At 43.9% G+C, this 27,618-nt stretch overlaps 1 protein-coding gene across 1 annotated transcript; it reads left to right on the top strand.

The window, feature by feature from the left end:
* Positions 1-317: 317 nt before the first annotated feature.
* Positions 318-27,206, top strand: megf8 (multiple EGF-like-domains 8). The gene is made up of 44 exons (XM_085291575.1): positions 318-750; positions 1,438-1,627; positions 1,714-1,877; positions 1,983-2,192; positions 2,339-2,519; positions 2,787-2,875; positions 4,188-4,401; positions 4,501-4,684; positions 4,964-5,109; positions 5,193-5,297; positions 5,792-5,943; positions 6,079-6,180; positions 6,345-6,492; positions 6,883-7,046; positions 7,377-7,580; positions 7,851-8,048; positions 8,172-8,432; positions 8,535-8,653; positions 8,750-8,881; positions 15,445-15,558; positions 15,713-15,796; positions 15,908-16,147; positions 16,252-16,436; positions 16,578-16,791; positions 16,893-17,133; positions 17,218-17,350; positions 17,456-17,703; positions 18,011-18,121; positions 18,220-18,338; positions 19,129-19,354; positions 19,441-19,612; positions 19,779-19,942; positions 20,038-20,173; positions 20,256-20,487; positions 20,586-20,712; positions 20,803-21,013; positions 21,126-21,340; positions 22,372-22,567; positions 22,689-22,857; positions 22,944-23,136; positions 23,238-23,408; positions 23,520-23,650; positions 23,845-23,977; positions 24,106-27,206. The coding sequence occupies exons 1-44, from the start codon at positions 727-729 to the stop codon at positions 25,594-25,596; spliced, it is 8,643 nt and encodes a 2,880-aa protein (XP_085147701.1). The 5' UTR covers positions 318-726; the 3' UTR covers positions 25,597-27,206.
* The last annotated feature ends 412 nt before the right edge of the window (positions 27,207-27,618 follow it).

The raw sequence follows: 27,618 nt of genomic DNA, 5'->3' as shown, positions 1-27,618 counted from the left end.
GTTTGCAAACAGTATGGGGAACTTTATTCGGCAGGGAGCAGATGAGTTCAGCAGTGGTGAAAATAATACTTTAACTTGTTAATTTGCAGAAAATCAATAAGTGCTTACAGATACCCAAACAAACAAAAAGCAAGAACATAAGAATGCAAATAGATGATCCGCTGCTGAACCTCTAAAGGCATTCACTTTATCCACAAATAAGTGATATAAATAATGAACAAAATATTTCATAAACAACCCTCCGTTTATGGCTTACACAAGATCCAAGTGTAAATCTTGATTGTCTCCGCTGGGTGGCAGTAGTGGGATGGGTCTTTGTGTTGGTCACCGTTGGTTATTGCTCGCCTGCCAAAAAGCACCAAAACACTGGCTTCTCACCACAACATGGTCCGCAGGAGTAGCGTCGATGCTTTTAAAACGTGTCGCTGATAGCTGCAAGCAGTTCCCCGAGGTGTACCATCATTTTGTTATTACATAATGAAGAATTACTCTCAAGAATGACTGATTCTTTTAGGGTCTGCAGCAACCAACGATTGCGCATCTGGATTTGGCCGAGCCGCTACCACTAGCTAGCGGACAGGCTAGCAGAGCAGAATGCTGTAGCGCTCTCCTCTGCAGTGAATCCAATTTAGTATCGACTGGATAGCCAGCTGTCAGTTTGCAGCCCTCACTAGTTAGCTCGTGCAGTAACTGACGTTTAAAGGCCTGCCGAAAATGTAAACCACCATGCGAACAAAGAGACGGGAAATGGTAAGTGTTATTTTGTATCCAGACCAACTGATGAGCTCAGATTAACTGTATTCCGTTTGCTACCTTAGCTTAGCTACCCTTTCGTTAGCTTTGTTGTGATAGCCTGCAGAGACCCTTGCTGCTAATTGTCGTAGGTTCATCCTTTGGCTAGTTTTTGTAAGAAACCCAGATAATAAAAGTTAAACTGTGTTGTGTGCTATTCTAATGTAACACTGCAGATGTGGATTATCGTCGTTTCACCTTGACGTTTGTGTGGTATGATTTCTGGAGTCGTAATGTTTACGAGCTACTTCCCTGTACACGTTAGCAACATCAGCATAAGAATTTTTGCAATAGCTTTTCTTGAGTCTGGCAATTTGTAGTAATCCTTGTAATCTGATCATTAAGCCTGATTGGTTGTTGCTGCAGGGTTAATGGCATTGCAGTTGACATATGACTCATAGCGCTTTAAATTGGACCCTTTCAGTGGCATAAGACTGAACAGCGAGACCTGAGAACAACTAGGGGGACTTTGATGTCCATAAGGCGTTCCCTTGTATCCAGATCGGATCGTTCAGTTGTTATATGTAGTCGATAAACGAACCTTAAGAGATTGGTCTTCATATGTGCTGAAAATGTTCAAGGTTTGTTATTAGGACACCAACACCAACCGATTCCCACCTTGCTCTTTCCCTTTCCATCTTTCAGGCAGTGCCAGTGATGGCCTCCCCCCTCCCTGTCTCCTTCATACTGGTGGTTCTCCTGTTGGCCAAGTCGCCTTTGTGCCAGGCAGGGGACTGCAAGGGCCACAGGCAGGTTTTGAGGGGACCACCTGGCTATGTGACAGATGGAGCAGGAAACTACTCTGTCAATGGGAATTGCGAGTGGCTCATCAAAGGTGGAGAAAATGGTTTTTGTCATTATTTTTTGTTGTTTTCTGTGATTATTCAAAGTGATATTTATCGAATTCTTCATATTTTCCAGCTCCCAACAACAGTCACCGCATTGTCTTGAATTTCACCTTCATGAACACAGAGTGCACTTATGACTACCTTTTTGTGTATGATGGGGACTCCTACCAAAGCCCCCTGCTAGCCAGTCTGAGTGGCCACACGTTGCCCCAGCCCGTTGAAGCAAAGTCTGGCAAGGTAACCAAGAAAAGATACCACAGCTGAAAGGCCAGGATGATTCTTGAAACTTCATTAGCATTGAATTCTAACTTAATTTGTGTTCACTCTTAAACTGTGTTCCAGATGCTGCTTCACCTCTTCAGTGACGCTAATTACAACCTCCTGGGTTTCAATGCAACTTACACCTTCTCTTTGTGCCCTGGAGCGTGTGGCGGTCATGGTCGTTGTGATTCCTCTACATCAAAGTGCCATTGTCATCAGGGTTGGGGTGGGCCCTCATGTACAACCCCTCTGTGCACTCAAGCTTGTTCTGTGAACGGCCAGTGTGACAAGGTAAGAGTAGGGATAGGGACGATTAAATGAACACACATAAAAAATATATACTATAGTCGCACAGTAACGCGTTTCTCAACCTGATTAGGTTATTCATTTGTGTGCCGTGATGAAACTTTTCATATTTGCTTTCATTCATTTTTCAGAAAGGAGAGCGTTGTCTGTGTAAGCCAGGCTTTGTGGGTCAAAACTGCCAGCTTGGTCTCTATAATGACAGCGGTGCAGGGAAGTGGTGGCGTGTGAGTGAAGAAAACCCCTACACACCTCCCAGGACAGGTTCTGCAGGCGTGTACCTCTCCTCCACAGGAGCCATGTACCTGTTTGGCGGTAAGAGCAACACACAGTTAAATTCCACTGATACAATTTTTCTGCTTAGAAAAACATTTTTAACACACAAGACAACGGCAAGGTTTTTGACTTTGATTCTTTGGTATATGTTAATAATCATAACTCAACACAATTTGTTGCTGTGTTACATATTAACCATCAGTGATGTTGATGTCTTTGTTAGAGCTGAATGCCAATGTCTGAGTCATCAGTCTCATATCTCATTATTGGCTTGTTTGAATTATATTTTGCTTATCTTCTTTGCAGGATTTGATCTGAACAGAGCTCTTGGTGACTTGATCAAATACAATTTTACATCCAACCAATGGGAAAGCAGGTCTTATGGTCATTCACCTGTAAGTGAACATACACTCAAACATGTGCTGTTTTTCTTTCCTTCTGCTATTGCATTTGCTTTGTCATTCTCTATGCAAACAAGTGTCCAAGTTACTGTCAGCACTTTACAATAAATTGATCCTCAAAATGTCATGTAGGCAAGAAATGTAGTTTCCTTAATCAGGAGAATGGATTCAAAGATATCCATTCCAAGATTTTCTCTCAATGACTTGTCAGGCCCCAACTTATCCTCTGACAACCAGGAACTCAGGAACAACTCTGGAATCAGGATTTCTTTTTAAAATAACTTTAAAAGACAATATTAAAACTATAGAGAAGGATTAAAGCCAAAACCTATTACTATTACTTATAACTTATACTAGTTTAACCATTTACTTATGGCCATTTATTGCAATAGCCTAAATGCAAAATCTTAAAAAACAGAAACATATTACTAGCTAATGCAGGACTATACCAGTCTCACAAAGTTGGTCTCTACAGCTGTTTAATATCATTTGTAAAATTTTAATACAAATGCTCAATTTTTTCACTCCAACAACTCAGTTAATGCAGTCCATTATTCACACTTTTTAAACATTTTATTTTATGCTTCTCTCTGGTTACTGTCCAAACGTACGACCTAATCTCAACATGGCACAGCTGTTTAACCAGTTTCTGACAGTTAGCACCTCTTACACTTATTTGAAGTGTGGCTGAAGGGCACATGGTAGCTAGTGCTCTGTGATGCAGTCATCCAGTGGCAAAAGACTGGCAGACATGCAGACATCTGCACAGATCCTTAAGGTCACCATCTAGTGTTAAAATTTCCATCACTTGAATTTAAGTAGATCCTAGCATACTTGTGGATATCAAAACTTTTAACATGCCTTTCTTGCTTTCATTTATTTATTTATTTATTTATTTATGTATTTATTTATTTATTTATTTTTGTTGTTCAGTGCTGATTGACCGTATTTATTTAATGCCACTTTGTGGTGATAGAGTATTACATTCTACTGATTGCTTGTTAAAAACAAGGTAAATCGATAAAGTCAAGAATATTTGCTTATTTTTCTGTAAATAATGTTGTAACTGTTTAAGAATTTATTTTTTAATTTATCGAACCTGTTTATGACAAATGTGCATTTGTAGTTTTTATAGAAATCAGTTTATTGCAGTGTATACTCTGCTCACTCACTTTTTTTTAATATATCCTATTTGTTTGCACATGTAAACATAGTCGATGGGAATTCTAGCATTCTCATTTTTTGGTTTAACATCTCAATCGTATTCCTTTCCTTCGTGCTCTCTTTGGCTCTCCTACTCTGTCAGGTGGCTCGTCATTCCCACACAGCAGTAGAGTATATGGGTAAAATGGTTGTCTTTGGAGGAGAGCTAGCCAACGGCTCCCTGGCCAATGATGTGTGGATGTACCGGCCTCTCAATGATGACTGGCAACAGCTTGGCTTTTCCACTTCACGTGGTGCTCCTAAACTGGCTAATCACGCTGCGGCTATAGTAGACAGTTATCTCTATGTGTTTGGAGGTGGGTTCGCATGTATACTGTCACGTTGCACTTTGTCTTTTTTTTATATCAGCATTTTTAATCCACTAAGAAACAAACAAACCCAAATTTGTTTCCCAGGTCGTACTGAGGAGGATATGTTTTCCTCGACTCTGTATCGGTTCGGCCTACATGGCTCTGGACGGTGGGAGACGGTTCAGCCCACAGGTGGGAAGCCACCTGCCACTGCTGGGCACTCCATGGTCTTCCACGGCCCTTCCAGGACATTACTTGTCTATGGAGGGCACAGGCCTACCACTGCCAGGTGTGTACCTTCTCATACATTAGAAGGTAGAGGTTGAGAGGAGAGTGGGAATCTGTCTTTTATGTATAAGACCACATCACACTCACTTAAACATTGATTTCCTAAGTTTATTAATTATACTATTAGTTTAGTCTATGTTATTTTATCAATTTAATTCTTTTGTGATAACTTGCTACACAAAGTTAGTTAAGTGCTTCAGAAAACTCCAGGAAGTGGGGACTTTTAAAAAACGGCATCTTTATAGACAATAGAAATATACATACTGTATATGTTTCTTAGGTTTAGTGTCAGGGTGAACAAAACAGACGTGTTCCATGTGGATCGACGATTTTGGACATCCTTCCGTTCGCGTTTCGCAGCAACTGGCCCAAGAGAGCGAGCTTTCCATTCAGCCACTGTCATTGGAAACTACATGGTTGTCTACGGTGAGTCCTGAGATAATTAGCAGAGTTTTTTTCATAATCAGTCCAGCCATGTTTATATTTATCTCTGTTTGTTTGTCTTGCAGGAGGAAATGTGCACATTCATTTCCATGAGGAAAAGTGCTATGATGAGGAAATCTTTTTCTACCATCTGGGTTGTCACCAGTGGGTCTCGGCAAAGGAGAAACTCAGTGAGTATGAAAGTGAACAAAACAGCCGACTTCTAGATTGCACCTTACGTGTTTGATTTATTTTTCTAGCACATTATATTTTATTTGGTCTTGAAATGGTTGTGATTAGACAGCCAAATAAAGTCCACTTTGTATATGTAGATGAAATAAGCACTAAATGTCTTTATGCTCCACTATGAGTATATTTGTACAAACCTAAGGGACAATCAGAAGATTTGGGGCTAAAATCTGTTTGAGATCTGAGCAGGTTGCACAAATGCACAAGTTTATTTTTACTTCTCCTTTTTACTTCAACTTTTTTTATTTTCACCATCTTCAGTTTTTTCCTGAGTGGGTAGCCTTATGCCAGAACTCTGAAATGCAAAGGCACATGCAGTTTTTTCTTGTTGTTTTACATTTGTTTTTTTATTTAAGGTCCATTTTAAACACCATCCATCTTAGTGATTGTTACCTCTGCATGTGAAGTGGTCACAGAGCTGTCATATTTTTCCAAGGTGGTGATGCTGTGAGGGGGCGTTACTCACATGTTGCTGCAGTGATGGAGGGACGAGTGTTGCTGGTTGCTGGAGGTTACAGTGGCATTGCGCGTGGAGACCTTGTGGCTTACAAAGTTCCCCTTTTTGTCAGTAGCGACCAAGGTGACAGGGTGAGTGAAAGCGCTGTAAACCAATAGTATTTGGAAGACTGTCTGTGGCTGGAAGAATCTCAGTGGTTGAAAATTATGTTGACTAAGAGCATCTAATGGTAATGAAATTGTTGTGTTTGTTTGTTTCATCATCAGGATGCTGTTTGTGCTGAGGCAGTAGATGAAAATATGTGCCTGAAGAACCCAGAGTGCAGCTGGTGTGAAGGCCGCTGTCGAGAGTACCAGCCCACTAACCCGGTAACGCTTCTCTCAGACTTTGTGTTAAATTGTAACAATGCCTGTTTTTTTTGTTTTTTTTGGGGGGGGGGATCCATTTCTACGTTTTCAGAAATCTAATCCTTTCCTTTTCAGACTGTTTGTTTAGGTATAGCTAAAGTGCAAATTCTGTTTTCTGGTCGCAGTGTGGAAGTACTGGTTGCTTGGGCCTTGCTCGCTTCCTGTCTGACTGCCAGTCCTGTCTGGTGTTCAGTGGCACTCCAGCTTCTCTGGCCCGTGCCCCTGGTGAATTTGGCTGGTGTGTTCAGAATGAGTCCTGCCTACCAGTGTCAGGTGAGTCCCAGGGAGGGAGGAATGAGGGCAGACGAAAAGGGTCAAGACTGGAAAATGATGTTGGGAGTTGACATGGGAGGGACGTAATTGACTCGTGTTTGGTGTGTTTCAGAGGTGAAGTACAGTGACTTGGCTATACCCAGCTGAGACTGGACAGGTTCCTCAAACCACAGTTTGACTCGCCTGTCTAGTCACATACTTCTGGTGCAGTGAGGTCATTTTACTCCTTCAGAACACACGTCAAACAAGACTCACCAATTACATTCATTTCAGTACAGTAGTGCACAGTAGAAAGCTGCTGTAATATGAGATTTAAGAGGCCCGATGTGTGGGGGTATTTTAGGGTTTTTTTTTTGTGCATGTGCTGACCTTTCCCTCTCGGTCTCACAGAGCGAAGTGCGTGCCGTGTGGACCAGATCTCAGGGGCGTACGGCTGGTGGGGGGAGCGTACCCTTTTCCTAACCTCCCTCCACTCCTGTCGCACCGAGAACTATGTCCCGGGACTGCACCTGCTCACCTTCCAGCACCCCCGCAACGACTCCCAGCCTGACCAGGTACGGAGTCCAAATGTTTTGACTTTACCAGTTGAGCCTGTAACTACTTCCCTCTCTGCTTATACTTACTCCTCCTTCCTGCCACCAATATTGCATTCGAGCTTGGATATAATGATTCTATTTTTGTTAGTTTTTCTTTGTGCTTTATGCTTTTTAACCTCGTCATGTCTCTTTTTCTTTTTCTCTGTTTGCTTTGGGTAGAAAGGATATTTTTGTTCAAGTCGTTTGTGAAACTTTGTGGAGCAGTTAGTAGAGAATAGTGCCTCTGTTGATGTGTTTCCACTTCCATCATCCTCCACTGTCCTCCATCCTCCTCACCCCTCACATTAGGTAACCATCCTCCGCAGCGCCACCATCATGCTTGGCCCCACCACAGAAATGGACGTAGCCTTACAGTTTAGGGGGTTTGTCCACCCATTGTGGGGCGGGCCTCCACCTGCACCCCCTCCTACAGAGACGGTCTCCATGTGGGCTCGCATCCAGAGGCTTCACTTTGAGGCTCGAATGGCAACAGGACCCAACTCCAGCCAGATGGTGAGGAGAAGTGCATGTCAGCTGGAATTTCTTTGTCTCTTTCTTTACAGCATAATTCTTTAGAGGATTATTTGTAGTAGATTTGATAATAAATTAAAATAATTTCAATTTCATATGGCCAAACATTGGAACTGTTGGAATGCTTAAGAATTGTCGGCGAAAGCCAATATCCTTGTCCCCAGGGCTCAATATTGTTATGAAACACTATTGTTTTATCCATATTTTCTTCATGTCCATATTTTGTGCATTGTGAACCCATTTGCTGATCAGGAGGTGGTGGGTCACTGGGCAGCTCAGCAGGAAAAGGAGCTGAAGCTCCTGACTCGACCAGATGGGAGTCGACTTTTCTCTAACCTCACTCGGGGAAACCATTACCTTGTTCAGGCGGAGGGCTACCTGAACAACTCGGGCTCAGGACAAACAAGTGAGATGGCCTTGATCTGGAACAGAACGTTGCCTGGAGGAAGTGTGAGTTTAACTTCAACAGCAAAACTAACTTATGCAAAATTCCTTTGTGATTTTTCTTAGATCATGAAACAAAAGCATAGTTTTAATACCCTTTCCTTTATATCTTGTGATATCTCCTTCTAGGAGATCTCCTTCCTATTCTCGGAGCCGTACCGCTCAGGTTCCTGCTCAGGGTACATGTCCTGTCTGGCCTGCCTGTCAGACCAGTCTTGTGGCTGGTGCCCGTCTTTGTCCCGCTGTCTGCTGCGTGACAGCCCAGACCTCGAACCCTGCCCTGAGGGGCTGAACAGTGAAGGGAAGATGGAAGGTCAGCTCCATCTGCTGTTAGCACCCCAGCACTGCACCATGTGTGAAGAATACAGAGACTGCTCTGCTTGTACTCAGGTATAACACAGATGCACATAAAAACTGACATTATCTGTCATTATTCTGACTTGTATACCATAACTGTATTCTTGACTCATGCTGTGCTAACTTTGATTGTAGGACCCTTATTGTGAGTGGCAGATAAACTCCAGCAAGAAAGGCGACTACCAGTGCAGTCGGCGAGGAAGAGTAGATGGATCCATACGTGATCCAAGGGGGTGTCCTAAAGTGTGCAACCAGTGAGTTGAAAAATAATATTCATTTTACATATTATTTTCGGTCATACAAACATCTCCAGCTCATCTTTTCTACTCTACTTTCACTTTCTTTTACAGGAGAAAGACATGTGGTGAATGCCTTTCCAACTCCAGCCAGTGTGCGTGGTGTGAATCTGCTCAAGCCTGCTTCTATTTTGCTGCCTACCTCACAAAGTACCCCTATGGAGAGTGTAGGGATTGGTATGACAGGTAAGATGAGAACATTGTTAAGATATTTTTGTTTTTTCCTTTTGTTTTATTTATCATCATTATAAATACTATAATAATATAGTCATCATGTCTATAATGCTGTAATGACTATAATCATTTTCTTTTTTACATTTTAAATGTAAAGTCATGCTTAACATAATCAAATGACTCATGAATACCTAAGAGTAAGTAAGTCAGTAAAGTCATCATATTAAATATTTTGTAAGATAAGATAACCGTTATTAGTCCCAGCAGAAAGTGGACAGTGCAAAGTTATATAGCAAAAATTAAAAACCCATAGTCATCAGCATTTAAGCGGTTTCCCTGGTTACGCGCTCTCATCTCTTTATTTGTCCAAAGGTTTCCTTGCCTTTTTCTGGGTGTTAGCAACTGTACAGTTGGACTGACATTACATAATTGGCTCTGACATTTCAAGACTGTTCCAACTGTATTTTTATCCTGTGAAATGATGAAATGTGTTTGACTGCCTCTAAAAATTCAAGTTTTGTTCTTCTGCTCATCCCTAAGACTAGAGCAGGGCGATATGGCCAAAAATATTTATCACGATATATATTTGAAAATTTGCGATAACGATATAACTGACGATATAATTGATGCGAGACAAAATACAACTCCACAACATTACTAGCGCAAAAAGACAACCTTCCATTTATTTTCACTTAAACAAGAAGCTGGTTTTTATGTACATTAACCCTTTACAGCCGATCGGAGCGGGCACGCTCCATTTTGCGTAACTATTTTTAAATCCCGGTAGCTCTGCAACCACGTAAGCTAGCGCAATAATTTTTTTTGCATATGAAACCGGAGGAGTTGTACTTACATCTTATGCCATCAGCTTGTCCTAGGTCACAGTTTCCTTCCACATATAGCTTTGCAAAAACTGCATAAAAATCACTTGCAGCAACAAAAACATGATATTCCAGAAACACGCTTCGCCGATCCGATCAGCTGTTTGTAACACTTCCTACGTCCATCAGCGCGAACTATCACATGACCGCATGACCTGCCCGAAACCGGAAGTGACGTCATTTTGCGGAAATGTAGTTTTTTTACGATCGGGGCCTTATGAGCCTATACTTGTGTTTTAAAAAGTTATGTTTGAGTTTATGACTTTCTGTGTCGTTTCTGGGATGCTTAGGACTCATATTGCACTGCTGGAAATAGTTTATTTTGATGCATATGCTGTTATTTTGCAAATTTGCACTATAATATTTATTTTCGTTTTTCCTGCAGTGTATAAAAATTGGTGTATTTCAAAAATAAAACTATGAAGACACTCAAAATAAATTTCCTGTGGTGGGAAACTAGTTTGTGCAACTTTTTTGTATTTACAGTTTTGAGGGATGAGCCTCTTAAATTTCTCTAACTAGAAATATATGTTAAAAAAACAAAAACGATTTTCAATTTTTTGTAGTTTATTGCACTTTTTTGCAATTTATGTAATTACTATGCACCTAATGCAGACATATTATTAAAGTTTGGGCTATAATGGTTGTATTGATGTATAGCAACTTGAAATGCTCCCAAAAATGGCTCCACAGCATGTAAAAATATAATATAAGCTCTGGCGGACTTGGTTCTATGGTAGGTCTTAAAGGGTTAAAGCTTTATAAAAATTTAACAGTGCAAATGCAAATTCCTTGCTGAAAGTTTAACCAAAAGGCATTTCCAGTAGAAATGGGCTGACATATCCTGAGCATAACCATGTATAATATCCACTGAAGTTAAAAAGAGGTGCTTTGCAACATTAAACTGCAGTGTGCAGTACGTATTTTTCGGACCATAAGGTGCACAGGATTATAAGGCACATTAAGCGAAACAAAGCAGTCAGGAAATCAAACTTTATTAAACTCATTCTTCTTGCTTCCTCCACTTCTGTACCATTGATTCATTAATGTTGAATTCTCTGGCAGCTGCTCTATTCCCATGTTGTTGCAGTATATTAATGGCTAACCTCGTATTGTGGATGGATTATCTCAGTTGTTCTCCTGACTGAAGTTTGGGCCGTTTACAGCATCCTGCCATGCGATTGCATTTGTCTCTAACCATGAGGAACCTTCACGTTAACTTTTATAAGTGGAAAAGTGTTAGTGTTCGTCCTCCAGCTTCACTGTTTATGTTATGCTAGCGATCACGTAGCACATCATTATATACCAGCTAGCCCAACTTCAGTAACCCTACAAACGTCACTGCTGTTTAGTTTCCTGTCTTCATTTATGTTGGAAGTGATAGCAGAGCTGTACGTTTGATTTTTTTTCAGAAATCTCTCAGTCAGAACATGCTATATCATGCTTAGGTAACTAGCGAAACTAGCGAGCTAAATTCCGCTAGCTTCCTGCTAACTTCTAACTCCGTTAAATGTAATAACTTTTGTTTTCATGGATGCCTGGAAGTTAAACTTCATAGTTACACCTGGTAAAGCAGCAATGCTGATCGTTTTATTAAAGATGAAAGAATTTAGACAGTTTTTAACTCTCAGTGATGCTGCAGTGTTCGTTTGACCTGAAGAGGGGGGTTTAGGACCCAGATTACTCCCAGATTTAAGAGCATCTTAGTCCGACAAATACGACAATAACGACAGCCGCTTGCATGTTCTGCAAAAAAATGTGCTTTGTCGTGTATCTGAGGGACAAACACCAAAGCAGTTCCACATCACTGAAGTTGCACCATTTTTACAAGCCAATTCTGGTTCATCTGTTTCACTCAACAATCGGCCATGTGCGTATGAAAACAAAGAAACTGCGCATTCGCGTTTTACTCATTCTATCGCGATATTTCATTTTCCTATCGTTGCCTAACATTATACCGGTATTGCCGTGAACGGTATAATATGGCCCAGCCCTACCTAAGACTACTGCTGGCCAGGGCTCCTGCTTGTACCTGTTTTATTTATAATTTACTTCTTACTATGTCTAATGGAAAATAAGTTCATATTGCTTTTTCTGAGCCTTATTATTATGATTTGTAGTACTACTAGTAGTAGTAGTAGTATTTCCCTTGCATGGCCAGGTCAACACAGACTAACAACTCCACTTCAATTTAAATTGCAACTTTCACCTCATAATCAGCTGTGAGTGTAATTTCTGCTAATAGCAGCAAGCACCCTTTCATTTGGTCACTGTATTCATCCATCCATCCATCCATCCATCCATCCATCTTCATCCGCTTTATCCGAGGCTGGGTCGCGGGGGCAGCAGCCTAAGCAAAGAGGCCCAGACCTCCCTCTCCCCAGCTACCTCCTCCAGCTTATCCGAGGGAACACCAAGGCTTTCCCAGGCCAGCCGAGAGATATAATCTCTCCAGCGTGTCCTGGGTCTGCCCCGGGGCCTCCTCCCGGTGGGACATGCCCGGAACACCTCACGCAGGAGGCGCCCAGGAGGTATCCTTGTCAGATGCCTGAACCACCTCAGCTGGCTCCTTTCGATGTGGAGCAACAGCGGCTCTACTCTGAGCCCCTCCCGGATGGCCGAACTTCTCACCCTATCTCTAAGGGAGAGGCCAGCCACCCTTCGGAGGAAGCTCATTTCTGCCGCTTGTATCCGCAATCTCGTTCTTTCGGTCACTACCCACAGCTCATGGCCATAGGGTAGGGACGTAGATCGACCGGCAAATTGAGAGCTTCGCTTTTACACTCAGCTCCCTCTTCACCACGACGGACCGGTGCAGCGTCCGCATCACTGCAGCCGCAGCCCCAATCTGTCTGTCGATCTCCGGTTCCCTTCTCCCATCACTCGCGAACAAGACCCCGAGATATTTGAACTCATCCACTTGGGGCAGGAACTCATCCCCGACCCGGAGTGGGCACTCCACCCTTTTCCGGCTGAGAACCATGGCCTCAGATTTGGAGGTGCTGATCCTCATTCCCGCTGCTTCACACTCGGCTGCGAACCGTTCCAGTGCGAGCTGGAGGCCCTCACCCGATGAAGTCAACAGAACCACATCATCCGCAAAAAGCAGAGATGAGATTCTGAGGCCACCAAAGTGAAAGCCCTCCGCCACTTGGCTGCGCCTAGAAATCCTGTCCATAAAAATTATGAACAGAACCGGTGACAAAGGGCAGCCCCGGCAGAGCCCATCACCCACCGGGAACGAGTCCGACTTATTGCCGGCAATGCAAACCAAGCTCTTGCAACAGTTGTATAGGGATCGAATGGCCCTTAGCAATGGGCCAGACACCCCATACTCCCGCAACACCTCCCACAGGACACCCAGGGGAACACGGTCGAATGCCTTCTCCAAGTCCACAAAACGCATGTAGACTGGTTTGGCAAACTCCCATGCACCCTCAAGTATCCTTGAGAGGATAAAGAGCTGGTCCTGTGTTCCGCGACCAGGACGAAAACCGCATTGTTCCTCCTGTATCCGAGGTTCGACTAGCGGACGAACTCTCCTTTCCAGCACCCTGGCATAGACTTTCCCAGGGAGGCTGAGGAGTGTGATCCCCCTGTAGTTGGAACACACCCTCCGGTCTCCCTTCTTAAAGATGGGGACCACCACCCCGGTCTGCCAGTCCAGGGGTACGGCCCTGATCTCCACGCAACATTGTAGAGGCGTGTCAACCAGGACAGCCCTACAACGTCCAGAGCCTTCAGGAACTCGGGGAGGACCTCATCAACACCAGGGGCTCTGCCACCAAGGAGTTGTTTAACTGCCTCACTGACCTCGCCCCTGGAAATTGGCAGGTCATTCCCCTCATCCCCAGACTCTGCTTCCTCCTCGGAAGACGTGTCAGTGGGATTAAAGAGGTCCTCGAAGTATTCCTTCCACCGCCTGACAATTTTCTCAGTCGACATCAGCAGCGCTCCGCCAGCACTATACACAGTGCAGGTAGAGCACTGCTTTCCCCTCCTGAGACGCCTGACAGTTTGCCAGAATCTCTTCGAGGCAGTCCGAAAGTCTTTTTCCATGGCCTCTCCGAGCTCCTCCCACACCCAAGTTTTTGCTTCAGCCACTGCCCGAGCCACATTCCGCTTGGCTTGTCAATAGCTGTCGGCTGCCTCCGGAGTCCCACAGGCTAACCAAGCCCGATAGGACTCCTTCTTCAGCCTGGTGGCTCCCTTCACCTCTGGTGTCCACCATTTGGTTCGGGGATTACCACCACGGCAGGCACCAACCACCTTGCGGCCGCAGCTCAGTGCAGCAGTTTCAGCAATGGAGACGCTGAACATGGTCCATTCGGACTCAATGTCCCCAGTCTCCCTCGGAATGCTGTTGAAGCTCTGCCGGAGGTGTGCGTTGAAGATCTCGCGGACTGGGGCCTCTGCTAGACGTTCCCAGCACACCCTCACTACGCGTTTAGGTGCACCGGGTCTGTCCAGCATCCTCCCCCGCCACATGATCCAACTCACCACCAGGTGGTGATCAGTTGACAGCTCAGCCCCTCTCTTTACCCGAGTGTCCAAAACATATGGTCGCAGGTCTGGTGATACGATTACAACGGCCTACGGCCTAGAGCGTCCTGGTGCCACGTGCACTTATGGACACTCTTATGTTCGAACAAGGTGTTCGTTATGGCCAAACTGTGATTTGCACAGAAGTCCAATAACAAAACACCGCTCAGGTTCAGATCAGGGAGGCCGTTCCTCCCAATCACACCCCTCCAGGTCTCGCTGTCGTTACCCACGTGAGCATTGAAGTCTCCCAGCAGGACAACAGAGACTCCAGGTGGAGCACCTTCCAGCACCCCGCCGCGTCTCACCAGGGGCAACTCCAGACTGAGACAGAGTCCAGCCCATCTCCAGGAGACTGGTTCCAGAGCCCAAGAGGTGAGCCCGACTATATCTAGCCGGTACCTCTCAACCTCACGCACTAACTCAGGCTCCTTCCCCACCAGAGAGGTGACATTCCATGTCCCTATTACCAGTCTTGGTAGCTGGGGATCAGTCCGCCAGGGCCTCCGCTCCTGGCCGCCATCCGGCACACAGTGCACCCGACCCCTATGGCGCCTGCGGGAGGATGGGCCCATGTCTCCTCTTCGGGCTGTGCCCGGCCGGGCCCCATGGACTAAGGCCCAGACGCTCGCCCTCGGGCACCCTCCCCGGGCCTGGCTCCAGGGCGGGGCCCCGGTAACCCTATCCCGGGCAGGGTAAACTGTTCCCTCGATGTTCTCTTCATAAGGGTCTTCTGAATCGCTCTTTGTCTGGTCCCTCACCCACAACCAATTTGCCATGGGAGACCCTACCAGGGGGCAAAAGCCCCCAGTCAACATAGCCCCTGGGATCCCTGGGACACACAAACCCCTCCACCACGATAAGGTAGCGATTCACGGAGAGGCTGTATTCATGTAAACTCAATTTAAAACAAGGATTTTGGATTTGGTATCAAAAGCAGTTGCCAGTATTTGATTAAAAGTGGAAGGTACTGAAGCGTCAGCCCTGAAGAGAGAATTTTTTTTCTTAACTTTCCAAATGCTTTCACATGCAGCAATATACTCGCATTAGATGAGCAAAAACACAAGAAACAACACATTTAGATTTTGCCAGACAGTTGAATTGACCCTTTAATGGCAATCAATAATAAAATATTATTTTTTTGCTTGTCAGTGTTCACTCAGTTCCCCAGTGTAAGCAGTGTTCAGCTTTAAACACATGTACAGAGTGCCTGAAGACTTTTCAGTGTGGCTGGTGTGGTGACTACAATAATCCCACAATTGGAAAGTAAGTACAGCAAACCCATAACAACACAAAAAAGTATACAGATTCCCAGAACTGCATATAAGGCAAATGCAATCTTTATAGTATCAGGTTGCTGATAAGTTAACACTCATTGTGATTTCTGTGTGTATTTCGTATTTTCTGCCCTTCTTTTCAGATGCTTGAGGGGAGACTGGGCAGGAATGGATGATCCATCAGTGTATAACTGTAGTGTGGCTGTGGCTGAAGCTCGGGCTGCAAAGTGAGATATCTCTCATCATGTTTCTTGTACATATATCCTGAACAAACTGATAGCCAGATGTGTGTGTAGTATATCAGTCCAAGTTTACATTTGTCTTTCTTGCTTCTCTAGCCCTGAACCCCAAACTTCAGCCCCACCTCGCCCCTTAGAAATGGAGATGGAGTTGGAGCATTTGAGTGATGAAGAGCAAGATGCAATCTGGGCCTATCCCACATGTCCTGATGTAGAGGAATGCAGGCTGGGCCTCCACAACTGTCACCCCTCTGCTACCTGCATCAACACTCCCACTTCATATGAGTGCCATTGTGAGAGAGGATTCACAGGGGATGGCACACTGCACTGCAACCAAACGTAAGTGCATTAAAATACAGTAATCCACGAATTCCTTCTTTAAATCTCTTAATAAAATCTTTTTATTCGTCTTGCTCATTGAGTTATCTTCCTTCGTCCCACAGCTGTTACAATGAGTGTCGTGAGGGCCAGTGTAGCGGCAGCCCACGGTTTGAGTGTGAATGCGCCCTGGGCTGGACATCTGATCCCGCTACTCTGGTTCTGAGTGGCGTAGAATGTGATGTTGACTGTGGCTGCAACTTCCACTCCACCTGTATTACTGCTCCAGGGATCTGTGATGAATGCCAAGGTCAGATTTTGATAAAGGGATTATAGTGATTTGATTTCAGTCACTATTCATAAAACTGAAACTGTGGGAGGCATTTTGGTGTTTGATAGATAAAGGCTGTCGTGTTGTTTATTGGTTAACATTCACTTGCTTCACTTTCAGACTGGACTACAGGGCCTCACTGTGAGCACTGCCGTCCAGGTAGCTTTGGCTCAGCCCTGGCTGGTGGCAGCGGCTGTGTTCCCTGTGAGTGTAACGGACACGGCGACTCTCTCCAGGGATACTGTCACAACCAGACAGGCCAGTGTTACTGCACCCACAACACTCAGGGACCACACTGCGAGTCCTGTCTGCCTGGCTACTATGGAGATCCCAGGTAAAGATCTTCACTATTTTGCTGAGTAGGAATAATTTCCTTGAATGATTTTCAGTGTATTCTGTGATCGTGACTTGTCTATGCTATCCTGTACCATCTAGGAACAATGGAACATGTTACCGCCAGTGCCAGGGCCGCTCTGTCCTGCTGTCCTCCACTTCCTCCACCACCATTCCCCTGTCCTCTTCTTTGGGGTGGCGGAGTGGCACAGAGGGGAAAGGTGGACTTTCTCATTGCCTGTGGGTCCTCTCTGTGACTGAAAACTTGGCACCCTGTCTGCCCAGACAGTTTTGTCCCCCAGTAGCTCTCACACTACACCCAGACTCTCATACCCATTGTAAAGTGAGTTCAAATAAACACAAATTACTTAACAGCTCACTGTACCTGAAATTGTGTTCATGACATTCACGATGCTTTATTTTTCAGAGTTCGTATGTCTATGTGTTCGATGGCCTGCCTCGTTTTCTGGGTAACGGAGTCGTACATTCTGATCACAATCTAATTGGAGCATTTTGTGGCACCACGAGGACTCAGCCTATCACAGTGGAGGCCACTTCAGGTTTATCTTTAACTCATTGATTAATAAATACACAGTTTAGACTACAAAACCAGTTTACATATACACAATCACTCAGCATCGTATAAGCGTCTCTTCTACCTCCAGGTGTGATCTCAGTCTACTTTGAAGCCAACGTCACTTCAGACAGACCTCAAGGCTTCAATGCATCTTTCTGGGTACGACGGTGTCAGCAGAGCTCTGATGAGGATGAAGATGGATCTGTATGTCCAGGTGGAGCCCAGTGCCAGGGTGGGCTCTGCCAGTGCCCTCAGGGATATGGGGGACCACATTGTGACCGGCTAGTGTGCCCACAGGATTGTGGAATAGCAGAAGGAAGAGGAACTTGTAATATAGTAAGAGCTGTGAACTTTTTTTTTTTTTTAAGTTTGCTTTTCTTAAATTTCCAAGTGTCTCTTTTTTCAAAAGTAAAACTTAATTAAATATACTGTGACATTTTTTATTTAGTGCCTTTGTAACGCTCATGAAAACATATTTCTAGTTGTGTACTTGATAATTTTCGTGTTTTTGTTTTTTTTGTTAACTTTCTTTTGTTTGTTTGTTTGGTTGGTTTTTGAGGGTTTTTTTGTTTAGGAAGTCAGTTTTAAAAAAATTATAAAATAAAACACAGAACATTAACCAGCATAACTCTGTTTGTCTTAGTCTCTGGGAGTGTGCGTGTGCTCAGAGAGCTGGGTTGGGTCAGACTGCTCTATTCCTCGAGACTTCAACAGCTTGGTGTGGGAAACCTTACTGGACACACAGATGACTGTGGTAAGGACCAAAGAAAAACAAACGAGAACAATACTGAAGTGTGCATGGCTGACACAATGCAGCACACACAAATAAACATTGTGCTTTCCCCCCAACAGAACCAGGCCCACAGGTTCCTCCACAGGATGGGACACTCTCTGGTGTCTGGACCACAGGGCAACCTCTGGATGTATGGAGGGCTTTCTCTGACAGAAGGAATTCTGGGAAATGTCTATAGGTAAGAAAGTGCAACAACAGTCTATAAATGCTTAGACAAAGAGCTTGTAAGAATCAATTTTCAGTAGTATTCATGTTTCAGGTTGGGGCACATGTGACTCAGGAGCTAAAGTAGGTTGTCTATTGGAAGGTGAGAGGTTTGATACCTGGCTACTCTAGTCTTCATGTCAAAGTATCTTTGGGTAAAATACTGAAGCCCAAGTTGCACTTGATGAATCTATCAGAGTGAGTGTGTATGAATGCTAGGTTATATGCACTCAAATGCATGTGTGTTTGAATGGGTGAATGGGTATGGTAGTAGAAATGCATTTAGAGTGCTCAGAGTAGAAAAATGCCATTTCAGGCAACAAGCCCATCCATTTGTGAAAACTACTGAAAACCTTCTGTCTTATTACTGTGAAAGTGTCATGTGTTTAACTCCTTGAAGGAGTTTGTTCATATTTGGGACAAACCTTTGTTCAACTTGTAACTCCGAATAAGTTACATTTTGATTTTGGTTTTATGGAATTGGTAACACGAATGTTGAATCTTGAAATGCATTGCTTTCTTTGCAGCAGCATCTTAAACATTTTGAAATATAATCTTCAACATTTTAATCTATCACAATCACCTTTATTGGCATAATAATAATAATATTCTGAGACTGTAGCATAGGAACAATAAAACTTACATAACCCTTTTGCACATAGCTTGGCGTAGGCATCCAGCAACAAGTTGGTTAGGTAATCTCACAGTCACGTAGTGCAGTGTTGCCTCTGTATGTGTGTAATAATTCCTTCTGGTTGGTTTAGATATTCTGTGTTGGAACGTCGTTGGACACAAATGTTGACAAGCTCTGTGGAAGAAGGGTCGATGCCAAACCCTCGCTACCATCACGCCTCTGCAATGCTGAGTCATGAGTCTGGCGCTGGAGCCAATCATAACTTTATGTTGGTAGTAGGTGGGGTCACACAAGATGGCGTTTCCATGGATACCTGGACTCTCAATCTCAGCAGTTTAGTCTGGAGAGAGCACAAGGTTGGTATCTGACTTGATATGGAAATAAAGAATATGTGAAAAATCTTTTTTTTTTCTTTAACGAATTAATTTTGTTCTGCTGACAGAGCACAGTGCTTCCTCCAGTGGCAGGTCACACTTTAACTGTACGGCGAGACTGCTCTGTGCTGTTGATTGGCGGTTACTCTCCTGAAAATGGTTTCAATCACCATTTACTTGAGTTCAACCCTCAGTCTGGAAACTGGACCATTGCCCCCCACACTGGCACACCACCTACAGGTTTTTGAAGCCTTTCATAATGTCAATAACTCACTGATGCACCGCTTATTGTTATAACAATACAGAATCACATTGTGAAAATGCTTTTTAAAAAGAGACAAATATAGCTCTAAACACTCTTTTCATTGCACATAAACCTATTTTACTTGCTTTGTTCTTGAATCAGGTTTGTATGGCCACACGGCAGTCTACCATGAACAGACTGATGCCATCTATGTCTTTGGAGGCTACCGCTTTCACGTGGAAAGTGTAGAGCCATCTGCTGAGCTCTACAGCCTGTATTACCCCAACCTCACCTGGTCTTTGCTGGCCACCTCTCAGGGTATTAAGGTAAGAAGTTGGAAAATCCAAGCAGTTGACATCCATCCATCCACTTTAGAAAGATAACTTCTGGATTCCTGCTGTGTCATCTCTCTCCTGTGTAGCCCCTGTCCCGTTTCTTCCATGCTGCTGCACTGATTAAAGACACTATGGTGATTGTGGGCGGCAGGACAGAAGCAGAAGACTACAGTAACTCTGTCTCTCTGTACCAGATCAACTGTAACACCTGGATACAACCAGGTAACTATACATTTCTAGCTGCAGGTTAATTTGTAAATCATAAAACATCATAGGCTAATCTCTTCTCGTGTTTTTGTTTTAGTGTCAGCTGTTGGAGATCCAGTTAATGGTTCGGTGTCCCTTGCTATGACGAGCTGGGGTGGTCGTCTCTTCCTGTCAGGAGGCTTCAATGGCGTCACCCTTGGCAGACTCCTAACCCTGTCTGTGCCCTCTGACCCCTGCGCCCTTCTTCCCACACCAGAGGCTTGCAACACCACCACAGGCAGCTGCATATGGTGTAGAGGGAGCTGTGCTTCTTCTGACACTGCTGAGAGGTAACACGTTGTTTGACAGCAATTCTGAGCTTGAAGTTATGTGCAGCTATGAAATAAAATGCATATGACATTCACTTCTGTTCCTTGTTCTCCATCAGAATGGGATGCTTCACTGGACAGTCTCCCTGTTCTCCAACCCCTCGTGAGCCAGACCAATGTCGCAGACTCAAGACATGCAGTGAATGCCTTGCACGACACCCTAAAACATTTTCCAGTCAATCCCAGGTAACATGTAATGCCCCTTCTCAAACACAGTTAATCACTCAAAGAGAGACCGTTACTGTGAACTAAAGTCTGTTCTTAATAAATTCCCAGCCTGTTTTACAGTGTAAGTGGTGCACAAATTGTCCAGAGGGGGCTTGTATCAGCAGCTCTCTCAGCTGCACAGCTGTACATGACTGTCGAATCAACCAGAGAGAGATCTTCCTGTCCAGCAACTGCACTGAGACTAGCTGTGAGGCTTCTGACTGCCCCAAGTGTACAGCTTCTGGAAAATGCATGTGGACTCGCCAGTTCAAACGCACAGGTACCTAGGTTCAGATGATGTGTTGGTGTTACAGAAAATGAATTTTATGATTAATAAATATTTTCCAATAAGAAATGTCGACCCCCTTCTCTTCTTTTTTTCCCTTCTCCAGGCGAAACGAGGCGCATCTTGAGTGTGAATCCCACTTATGACTGGACATGTTTCAGCTACGCTCTGCTCAACGTCTCACCCATGCAGGTGGAGTCATCCCCTCCTCTGCCGTGCCCTCCGCCATGCCACAGTCTTCATAACTGCAGCCTTTGTCTGAGCTCCAATGGCTCTGATGGGGGCTGGCAGCACTGTGTGTGGAGCATGGCCCTGCAGCGGGTAAGATTGTCATCATCATATGATCATGTCACAATATCACAGCTATAGCAATGCAATTAAAGAATAACTTAAAAAAGAGCTACTTCAACAACCTCTAACAAAGCTCAATATGCAAGAAAATAGTTCCAACTGAAGGTGGAAACGACCAGTTGAAGCAAAAAACCCACTAACAAGTGCAAACAGGATGTGAAGGGGGCAATATTAGCGATCGGTGTTGTGCTGTCAATGTGTGAAAGACCCGCTCTACCCAGTGTCGCCGTAGCACTCGCTAATTTCACTCGCAGGTTGTACATGACAGAAAGACCAAACAGTGGATGTAGTTGTCTTTTATTTGGCTAAAGATATGATGCAATACAGATTGTGGTGAAAGGGGCTTTGACCAGCTGGTTAAGACTTTACTCAAGAAATGATATCCCAGGTAGAAAACATTTTTCAGTTTCTCATGTAACAAAGTAGTGGTTTACATGTTCTCCTAACAAGTAGCAGATCTCTATCCCAATTCTGGGTGGATAGTTTTATGGTTGCATCCGGAAGAGTGTCTAATGTAAAAAATCTACCAGATCAAACATGATGAGCCACTGTGGCGACTCCTTGTAAGTGAGGGAGCAGTTGAAATTAGCTCTGATAATGCATTATTTAACAGTAGCTAAGCTAAATTTTTGTGCTTAGGTTTTACTTTACTCTCACTGGATGTGGTGCTGTGTCACTACTATTGTACTATGTTGCTGCTACCTCTGGCACCTTGTTTTAGTAGATTGCTAAGGTTAGCATCAGTGATAGTAGCTCATTGGAAGGAAGGATAGAAAATGCAGTTCATTTACTTACACTTATAAATGTTGCTGTGCGCAACCATCATTAAAATGTTCCTATATTTTTTATGTTGTAGTGTTATCATTAAAACATATGTTTTCTGAAAATATTGTGACATAACTTTGAGGCCGTATCACCCACCCCTGATTGGAATGTTGGACTTTAAGTTAATTTATTTTCTTTTTAATTTAACTGAGCAAATCTCTTTCCCCTTCCTGTAGTGCATGAGCCGATCTTTTCTGCCCCTCCGGTGTGAGGCAGGCCAGTGCGGTCGACTGCTTTCTAGGGGAGACTCCTGCTCTCCCCAGTGCTCCCAGCTCACTCAGTGCTCCCAGTGCATTGCTAGGCCTCAGTGTGGTTGGTGTTCTTCTCGCGGGGGCAATGGAGCTGGACGCTGCCTACAGGGAGGACTTGATGGTGAGAACAATGTTAAATTTATGGTTTTGAAGAAGCTGAGCATCTTGGCATGTTATGAGTGGATTGTTTTGTTATTTATCAGCATACCTCTGTGTCTTTCTCTCTCCCCCCCCCTCCACAGGTGTGAGTGAGGGTGTCTGCCCTTTGACAAACAGCAGCTGGTCTTTTCTCCATTGTCCAGAGGAGGATGAATGCGCCAACGGTCATCACAACTGTAACAGCACTCAGGACTGCCACGATCTGCCACAAGGATACCACTGCACCTGCAAACAGGGTTACATACTTAGCAGGTAATATAAGAGGATAGTTTGAACTTTATTGTGTAGTGACTGAAGAAGTTCACTGAAATCTCCGCTTTTTGCGTCCTTCTGTGCAGTATTTCTGGTCAGTGTGAGCCAGTGTGTGCACAAGGCTGTGTGAATGGGACATGCACATCCCCTGGAGTTTGCCAGTGTCACTTTGGCTTTGTAGGGGATAACTGCTCCTCTCAGTGCAGCTGCAACAAACACAGCAACTGTGCTGGTGTTAACAAACCAGATGTTTGTTTGGAGTGTCACAATAACACCATGGTAAGTGCTTATAATAATCTACATTCACGTGCCTTAAACGTTTTTTGTTTTTTTTTTCATATTCAGTAATCCACTTTGTTTCCTCTATGCCCCAAATCTAGGGTAAACATTGTGAGAAGTGTAAGCCTCTGTTTGTGGGCTCTGCCAAGGGGGGTGGCACTTGCCATCCATGTCGGGAATTTTGCAAGGGAAACAGCGCTGTGTGTCTATCCCGGGATGAACTTAAGAAGGCACAGGAAACTCTACAATTATATCCTCTTGACCCTAACAGCGTAAGTAACTGAAATCCGTGAGGGTTTGTGTATGTGAATATATTTATATTAAAAAAACAAACACAAACCACTTTAGTTTTAAAGTTCTGTCACTTTTTGTCCTCCTATTAGATTCAGTCCTGGGTGTCTGAGGGTCCAACAGAGGAGAATGCTGTATGTGTAAATTGTCAGAACAACAGCGTAGGGGATCGGTGTGAGAGCTGCCTTAGTGGCTACTTCCTGCTGCAGGGGAAGTGTGAGAAGTGAGTAAAATCTGCTGCTGAGCTGTCACTGGAGTGTTATTATATAAAGTTATTATATAAAGTTTTAATGTGTGATTTTGATTACTCAGTACCTGGTCTGTCAGTTATAATCAGCAGATGTGTCTTTTACTATTAAGAGAAATGCTTATGCATGCACAGTTGTAGTGAATGTTAATTTCTCCTCTTCATCACAGGTGTCAGTGTAATGGCCACGCAGACACATGCAATGAACACGATGGCACAGGCTGCCCCTGCCAAAACAACACAGAGACCTCCTCCTGCCTCAGCAGCCCCCAGAGTGATCGCAAAGATTGCTACAGACAACAGGTATGTGCATGCTGGAGTTCACAGTTTCCACTTTTTACAGTTTTGACTTGTTGAAATCCACATTTTTCTTTTTTTTTTTGTCAGTGAATGAAACATGCTTAAATTCTGTGTTTTACTCTTTCATTTAGTGTGCAAAGTGCAAGGATTCTTTCAATGGTACACCAGTGAATGGGCGTCAGTGCTACCGTCAGTTTAATGTGGACACAGAGTGCTGCTTTGACCCCACATCGCAGACCAACTGCTTTCATGATCCCACCATTCGCAACCTGCCCAAGGGGCGCACTGTATTCTTTGCTGCCCAGCCAAAGTTCACCAATGTGGACATTCGGGTCACCATTGATGTCACTTTTGGTGAGGTGGAGGTGTACGTGTCCAACTCTCATGACACCTTCATTGTGGACGTAGATCGATACACAGGGATTCACACCATCAAGATCGAGGAGGAATCTGTAGTTCCAGGGAAAACTGCCGGGACAGAAAAGGATTCACCTCCATCCCCTATAAAGGTGTTTGCCAACACCTCATCCAACTTTGCAGGTTCTGTGCTTTCCCAAAGCCTGCAAGCAAAACCTCCAGGAGCGGAAAGGGAAATTAGAGAGGAACGTGCTGAAGGACTCATCACCTATATCACCGTGTGGAAACCCCAGACGGTGCTGATTGTCCGTGGTGTTCGAGATCGTGTGGTGATCACCTTCCCCCATGAGGTGCACTCCTTGAAATCTAGTCGCTTTTACATCGCTCTGAGAGGTGTTGGAACTGAAGAGAGACAAGGAGAGTCCCAGGGCCTGCTGTTTCTGCGACAGGACCAAGCCCACATTGACCTTTTTGTCTTCTTCTCTGTCTTCTTCTCCTGCTTTTTCCTCTTCCTGTCTGTCTGCGTCCTCCTGTGGAAGGTTAAGCAGTTCCTGGACTTCCGTCGGGAGCAGCGTCGCCACATTCAGGAGATGACAAAGATGGCATCAAGGCCTTTTGCTAAGCTCACTATATACCTTGAGCCGGAGGAGCCTCAGCTCATCTACTTGCCTTCATCTGGTGGAGGGGTAGGGGGCAGCACTGTGTCGCTTGCTCATGCCCGCACAAGCAAGTTAAGTGGAGTGGTGGTTGGCCAGAGGGGCAGAGCAGGACCTGTCTCCTATAAACATGACCCATCCTCCGGACCCACAGCCCATCACCACCATCACCTCACCTTGGGTGGAGGAGGCAACAGCGGCCAGCATTTACCACTGCACTACTTGAACACCCATCATTATGCCAGTACCACAGCTGGCAACCCAGCCTCACATCATCACCACCCATCCACATACAGCGCTTACCAGCACTTTTGCCGTCCTGACCCTTTCCTCTCTCAGCTTATGGGCTTTTCCTATTCCTCCTTCAAGGTGGGGCCCATTACCCTGGAGCCCACAGATGATGGTATGGCTGGAGTGGCTACAGTCCTCTTCCAGCTGCCGGGGGGTGTCTTGGCTCCGAACCGCGCCTGTCTGGGCTCCGCACTGGTTACTTTGCGACAGAACCTGCAGGAATACTGTGGCCACGGCAATGGAGGCGGGCATCCAGGAGCGGGTGCAGGCCGCAAGGGGCTGCTGGGGCATCAGCACCTGACCACTATGGCTATGTAGAGAAACAAGTAACATTTTTATGAGAGATAGAATAAGTCTTTAAAGGGTTTGGTATATAATAAATTAATTTTGAAAGAAACAGCCACAAGGCAATGACAATATCCAGAAGTAAGAGCAACTTGAGCATTTTGAAGAGATGTACATATACTGTATAATGAATTTAAAGTGTCTTTTATTCTATTATGTGTTGCTATACTGTATTTCAGTGCTTCACATGACCAAGCTAGCTGTCTCTAGAATACACTACAACTGCTATACGTATCAGCAAAATGCGTCACATCGTGTCTGTGATCACTAAAGAGGTATGAGTGCACTCGACAGATTATGCGACTGAAGACTGAAGCTGGACTCTTGTTAAAATTATTCTCATTGACCAACAGAGGTGTAAAACCATGTGCTTGCTTTGAACCAACATGTGCTTTATACCCCCCTCCCCCAAAAAGTGACAATCAGAATTGCCATTGAGAACAAAAGACTTGATTTCGGCATAATGTGCAACATTTTGATTGTCAGCGCAGGAAAAAAGTCTGAGTTACTTGTGAGATGGTTTTTATATCATAGTCGATATGAATGATTTATTAATTGTAGCTAAGTATATGGCAGGCTTCTAAGCTACACGTTTATGTTAAACAGACTCAGTATGTTTCCGCATATGCATTCACCTGCTCTGTTACGTTATACATCTTTTTGCTCGTCTGCCTTCACTTCTTGCCTTGTCTGTGTGTCAGATGGCTTACACTGAATACTTGTGTTAATGGAAATGTGTTTGGTGCAGCTCCTGGAAGATGTTAAAGTGACATTTAGAGTTTTCTTTCATGAGTTGTTTTGAATTGAGAAGTTGTGAAGGATAATGTTTTCAGTATCGTTTTTGCACTCACGACACTACACTAACTTAACAGAACTCGTCCATTAAAATGAAGAAATTGTCCTTTTTTATGATTATTTTTTGTTCACATTAAATGTGTGTCGGTGTTGAGATGGTTCATTAAGCTGCCTTTTTTATGGCAGCTTGCCTTCTTAGGTGATTGTATGCACCAATCAAACTATGGTCTAACTAAAAATAAATAAATACAGTATGAACAGTTACATTTCATTAACAGTGGAAAGTGTTACATTAGAAAGTTCTCCTGGTGAGAGGTTTGTAAAGGTTTTGCAGCATTATTTTAATTGAATTACATGTTCACTGGTTTGTGTTAACGGGAGTATTTTGATTTACTTTTTTGCACTGCACAGAGCCATGGGGCTTTAAAATTCATGTGAAACACAAGAGCGGGGTGTCATCCATGCTCGGATGGCAAACATTGTCGTGGACGAACTCAGAATGGTGCTACTGGCGTTTTGTTTTTCTTTTCTTTTTTTTCCATTTTTTTTGGGTAGTTCAGCAAAATAAAGCTCATATGAATACTGTCACTATTTATAGCAGCCATGCCCAAATGAGCATTAAAATTGTTGTGTCTTGTATCTCTGTAATTTTTTTTAACATGCTTTATTTTTGTACATAACTTTTATTGTGTTTGTATTTTCGTTTTCAAAGAAGGGAACAGTGTTGTACAGAGGATTGTGTGAGGAGTCTGTCTTGAATCAGCTGAAATAAAGTCTGTGGAACCTGATTATGCGCTTTTTTTTTCTGTTACAAGTAAAAATACTTTAATATTTAAAAGCTGTAAAATTCTGGTGTTTGTGGCTCAGACATTAATCTTGTCACGTTGACCACAAGAAACCTAGCAATGGCTTACAACTGAAGTTTTAGTAAAAATAAGCGTGCTGTAATGGTAACATTTTAATGTTGAGGTAAAAGTAATTTACAGTGATTTTAAATTTTTAAATCTGACAGTTAAGAGTTCAAAACTGCAAATGACTTGCCCAGAAGGTACTGCCTAATACATCGGTGTAACTTTGTGCTGAACATTGGGGGGTCAAGATCTGTCTAAATAAATAAATCTGGGTAAATTCCTAGATGATTAAACATGCAACTAATTTGCTGTTAAAACCTGAAAGGAGTAAAGAAAACAGCCTATTTAT

The sequence above is a fragment of the Mchenga conophoros genome, linkage group LG11 (genome assembly GCF_057382185.1).
Source record: "Mchenga conophoros isolate Kocher_MC1m ecotype Shallow Benthic linkage group LG11, M_conophoros_male_GT1.1, whole genome shotgun sequence".
Taxonomy (NCBI): domain Eukaryota; kingdom Metazoa; phylum Chordata; class Actinopteri; order Cichliformes; family Cichlidae; genus Mchenga; species Mchenga conophoros.
The sequence above is the reverse complement of the archived record's forward strand: the minus strand, read 5'-3'. Positions and strand labels throughout refer to the sequence as shown.

What these genes read in the sequence shown, in the direction of transcription:
- megf8 (XM_085291575.1), top strand. Translation starts at nt 727, where the DNA reads ATGCGAACAAAGAGACGGGAAATG. An exon ending in CCACCTCTCAGGGTATTAAG is followed by an intron (nt 19,943 to 20,037) that starts GTAAGAAGTTGG and finishes TCTCCTGTGTAG; the next exon opens with CCCCTGTCCCGTTTCTTCCA. An exon ending in AAGATTGCTACAGACAACAG is followed by an intron (nt 23,978 to 24,105) that starts GTATGTGCATGC and finishes TCTTTCATTTAG; the next exon opens with TGTGCAAAGTGCAAGGATTC.